This window comes from Schistosoma mansoni, assembly GCF_000237925.1.
Source record: "Schistosoma mansoni, WGS project CABG00000000 data, supercontig 0187, strain Puerto Rico, whole genome shotgun sequence".
In the NCBI taxonomy this organism is placed as follows: Eukaryota; Metazoa; Platyhelminthes; class Trematoda; order Strigeidida; family Schistosomatidae; genus Schistosoma; species Schistosoma mansoni.
Genome location: NW_017386070.1, coordinates 278,784 through 283,936, shown reverse-complemented (window position 1 = coordinate 283,936; position 5,153 = coordinate 278,784). Strand labels below are relative to the sequence as shown.

Genomic DNA, 5,153 nt, shown 5'->3' with positions numbered 1-5,153 from the left:
GATGTTTTGTTAACAAATCCTAATGTTTTTACCGGGGGGGGATTGTGTTGATTAAAAAGGGACTGTTCTTTAAAACCAGGATTTCCGAGCCTGCTTTCGTTACATGTGACCGTATAAATCATAGTCGCTAACTATTGATAGCTACGTTATGTAGTGTCATGTACTTAAAAATTAATATCGCATCGTCCTTTTACTACTGATGTTGGTCATTAAAAATAATTGAAAGTACTATGCGGACCAAGCGTCACAATTTACACCTGTGTCCAGTGGAGTATATTGGAATATAGGATCATTCACGATAACAATCATGAGGAACACTACTAGTCGCAGGTTTAAAATCCAGAAATTATACGTTTGAACATCCAAAATATTATTAAAAGTATGATAGAACAAGCACAATATAGCTAGAGTCAGGAGATTAAGTACCTGAATACAACAGTAATGTAAAGGAAACAAAACAGTTCTAATATCTAACATATAGTTGGAGACAAATACCAAGAGAATGAATGGTCCTTTAAAATAGAATTAAGTAGAAACACAACTAAATCTTTTATATACTCCTGAAAGAGACTAGAAGACTACCAACCAAAGCGCGTTTCTGAAAATAAATGAACATGACGATTCAGTGAAATCTTTCTACAACAATAAATAGTGCAATGATATTAGTAACATCGAGGAACGAAGTAATTCGAAAATATTACGTTCGGTGCAGTAATCCTGTTAGATAAAAATAAAAATATCTGGAGTGAATAAGTATTCCCAACAGAAAAGGTCGCATTTATAATATTTCATGGCATTCTGAGTAAATAAAGTAAGGGTTTATAAACCATATGCCTTCCACATCATAAGTTCGAAATAGGAATCCGAATCTATCGACGCACTAACACCGCTGTAGTAATTCAGAAATTCTTCCCAGGTGACCTGAAATAGTGCAATTAAAAATATTTCAGTAAATTCACATTAAAAAGTGATTGTTATATGGGCATTCATATTCGCAAAGGATTCCATTACAAAACTACATAAAAATCACATTAGGTTGATGGTAGTGACGACTACGTGTTTGCTCACAATTACTATAACATGTTTAATGCTTCTTGAAACAAAAATATGGTATGACGAGGACGCAAAGTGGTCCTAGGAACAAGCATGTGACAGTTTTAAGAACCACCTCTCAAACCTCTAACTGACTAATGATGATGAACGGAAGACAACAATAGTGTTCATTCTAATGACAGTCGATGAATACAAATTCAGCACATTGTGTTTTTAATTTGAAATTAAGGTTTCCAAAAGATACCGAAGTTCTAGCAATCAGGTTTATTGACAGTAATTTGGAAGATAATAACCACAAATATGCTATTATTTCCTTTGTGCTTAAATCACAAGACCTGTGTAAGTAAGAAGACCATAAACTAAGATAATCTTTTGGTCGTATTAGTGCTAAATAACACATTAATAGAATGCCACCCTATGAAGAGTTATGAATGTTACTTTACCCTGGAAACTATCAATGAATATCTTTACAGGTTGGGAGAAGTAGAGGTCATGTACTAAACGATATTCGTTTCTCGAAGTAACAACCGTACATATCGTTCGAACCATGCAACGAAATATGCTTTTATATTTGGGTATTGTTCTCAAAAACAGTACTTGTGAGTTGATTACAGCTCGTTTCAACAGTGCACCAAGAAGTATGTTACACTAGACGAAGCAGCATCAGTTTTTTTAAAAACGGAATCGGAAAAATCATAGCATTAAGGGATGTTGGTGCATTTCTATTTTTTTATAAAGATTATAATAGAGAACGTAGTAAGATCACAGTTGGGATATATTTCGAGTTGTGCCCGGTACCAGTTAAAGCCACTAAATAGCACGATTGACAGAAATCTACGGGGCTGTAAGAACTCAAGGTTGTCAATAAAGTTGTAATTTCCCTTTCAGAGCATTAAAATGAACTTTGCATTCTCTGCAAAAGAGCAAAGTTCCTATTGTCAGATACACTCAACATTTGCCAACACAGCGAGACTAATATCGTGTCACAAGTAGTACACGTTAACGAATGTTCCTTTGGCTTTTGCTGTACACTGATCAACATTGCATACCATAACGACATCCGATGACTGGTCACATAAGTTAATGAACAGATACCGATGACATCTGGAATGAAAATGAAACTATCGAGACTGGAGAAAATAATACTATCAACAACAAGGTTTGGTGAGTTGCGATACATACGACGTTGTTTAAACATTCGAAAAAAAGATATGATTACTTTATCGGCTATGCCTAATTTCTTTACTATCACCAATATACTATTACTTCACATGCTACACTTTTATCTCACTATGCTATGGTGTGGCAACTAGGTTCTCCCAACTAGTATATTTGTTCCTCAGTGTTGCTTAAGTTCTTTTTTAAGATCCTTTGGGATGAACAACAATACCATTATTCTAGAGTGATTAGACACTCAGTTGATTAGTTTTCAGTAGTTGTTTCCAGATTACCTCTACTTACGGCGGGATAAATTATATCTGCGTGAATTTACTGGAGCAACTGGCTAGTCGAATACTGTGTCCAGTGTTTTGGGTGAATTTGTAGGTTTACAACTGGTGCACCATCAACCTCAGACTGCAGCGCTGACATAAAATATATTCCAAAAATCTACGAAAGAATTACCGTCTTGGCAATAATAAATAACTTTTGACCAAATCGGCTTCTTTTCAACCGCTCTCAACCAGGAATTATCTTGCTCGTAAGATCAAACCTTCGGGAAACCAAAAAATTTAAAAATACCTTAAGTGGTACCTAAGTGGTATTTTTATTTTATTTTATTTAAACACATATATTGGTACAAAAGGGCACCAGATACATATGTGCCACATACCTGCTTCGGTTTGGGCACCCGGGCAGTATCACAGCCCACACACAAATGACATGAAATGACGCACTACACTAACTACCTAAGTGGTATAACTACAGTTAATATTATGGAAAACAATCTCTCCTAAGTTTACCAACAAAAAACCTATTCAGTTAACGGTAAAACTATGAGCCGAGATGTCATAGTAAAAAGATCGTTTTATCGATGTTTACAAGACTGTCGCGCGACTAATAGCACCAAAGTATATTCCTGGGTGTAAACATCAGATTAGTGATGGTGAATATACGAATAATTTCACGAGATAGTGAAAGGTCTTGTTTGGTCTCTTATCACACTAGTAACCTTGATTACAAGGTATAATACAACTTAAACTGAATGGACAAGATAACTGACTCTAAACTTGTCACAGAGATACAAAAAATTGCAAACGTTTAGTAAGATTTAATGATTTCAATAAACGTGCACAAACCAAATTACTTACGACACCATCCACAGACTTTTCGTTTTCAAACGTTTTTAGAAACTCTCTTAGAACTTGATCTTCAGTCGCTCTCCCAGATATGTACTTGGCATCATATTTAACTTGATACACGTTGCGTAGATCATCCAACTGAAAGGGAGTTGTTGAAAAGTCACTCAAGTATTGTTTTCGAACTCCACAACTTCACATACTAAACTGAGACTACTTATTTTGCCGTGGCCTCATGTAAAAGACTCTTACAAGTGATAACATTACTAGACTTACTACCGTTCCATTAAAGTTTCCACGTATAGTGTCGAAGCCATACCTGTAGTAATTCTTGGCTAGTGAGGCGTGAAACGAAATAACACTTGGATCTCTATTTGAGATAGAAAGCACAAAAAGTCAGTATTTGACTGCATATAGTGGGCGTAGTAAAATATGTAGATGTTATCCAGATAAATTTAATAGTGTCACCCAATACCTAGAAAGTAACAAGCTGAAGATGTTCAGCCAAATATAGGTTTGCTTAGCCCCGGAACTACGGTCGTATTACCAAAAGTTAATTGGTTATTACTTTTTAATTGGAAAGGCAAATGTGTGATTTGAACATTTTCTCGTAGATTAGGCCTTAATGATTCTAATAGACAATGCATTTACCACAAATATTTTCCATTGAAGAAACATATCCCGTGTTTTGTACGATTATTCACGCTTTTTATGATACTATCATAGTTTAATTACCGTGATTTTCCCGTCTCCAGTTTTGTCCATTTTATTGAATGCCTTCCTAACAACTTCTGTCCGTGAATTCGACATTGGTGGCTAAAAAAAATAACTGTGCGGTATTTAGCAAACCTACCCTTAAAGCACGTAAAAATTCGTCGAAAATTATTGTCCCACTGCCATCTTTATCTACCCTATTGAAAAGCACGTCAACCTCCTCTGGAGTCAAGTTGCAGCCAAAATCATGGCAGCCCTTCTTGAATTCTTCTTTAGATAAAGACTTGCTTCCATCGTCATCCATGACACGAAATTGTTTTCCGAATCCATAGATACCATTCGCTCCACGCAGTAAGCATTGACATCTGAGTTTTTCTAGCGGGTCCTTGGTAGAAGTGAGTACTTTACGGACGTTTGATTGTAAGTCACGGATGTCTACCTCGCTAGCGGTCATATTCAGCCAAAAAACAAATATGCGCGTTTATGACTACTACTTTATTAATTACTACTATATGCATTATAACACAAAAGTTCAATGAACAGTGTCCGTTTCCATTGGTTTTATTTGTTGCAGAAAAAATTTATTACCTTTTACTCCAACAAGGGCATTTGTTTAGAAGTAATGGGTCAATAACACTGGGGCTATAGACAGATTTTTGATGCTAAAGCATCAGTTTCTGTCTTCGAAGAACGGAAAGTGACTCGTTTTTGTCCTGGTGATAGAGTCTCTCAGTTGATACTACTTCCCTTTGAACGCATTCACAGATGGGGCCACTATCATATGTCTATATGAGGAGCTTCAATCGTTGATTCGACTTGAAAGTCGGTAGTCAGTTAACAATAATTAATTCTGGGCTTGTGAGCTTTTTTGTAGTTGTCTTGTAAATTCCCTGTCATGCATGACAAAGAGAATTAAGACATGCCAGATGCATAACCATTAGTAAGTAGTCGATAAGCTGTAGTCGAGTGACATATATTGCTTCGATAGGACCAGGAGAATAGGTTAAGTATAGTCGGTCTTCCTTCATATGACAGCTTTGAAATTCTGGGAATAAACCGAGTCGCTTTATTTTGAACCTTTTACATTAT

The 5,153-nt window shown here is 35.9% G+C and overlaps 1 protein-coding gene across 2 annotated transcripts; it reads right to left on the bottom strand.

The window, feature by feature from the left end:
• Nucleotides 1-348: 348 nt before the first annotated feature.
• Nucleotides 349-4,534, bottom strand: Smp_019640.1 (calcyphosine/tpp, putative; the record flags this gene model as incomplete). Of its 2 annotated transcripts, XM_018792703.1 has the most annotated exons (4): nt 349-921; nt 3,363-3,491; nt 4,086-4,166; nt 4,204-4,534. In XM_018792703.1, 4 exons carry the CDS (start codon nt 4,516-4,518, stop codon nt 820-822), a joined length of 627 nt encoding a protein of 208 aa, XP_018644144.1. The 2 variants fall into 2 exon arrangements, with proteins under 2 accessions (XP_018644144.1, XP_018644145.1); XM_018792704.1 differs by lacking the exon at nt 3,363-3,491 and having other exon boundaries at nt 820-921; nt 4,204-4,518.
• Nucleotides 4,535-5,153: the final 619 nt, after the last annotated feature.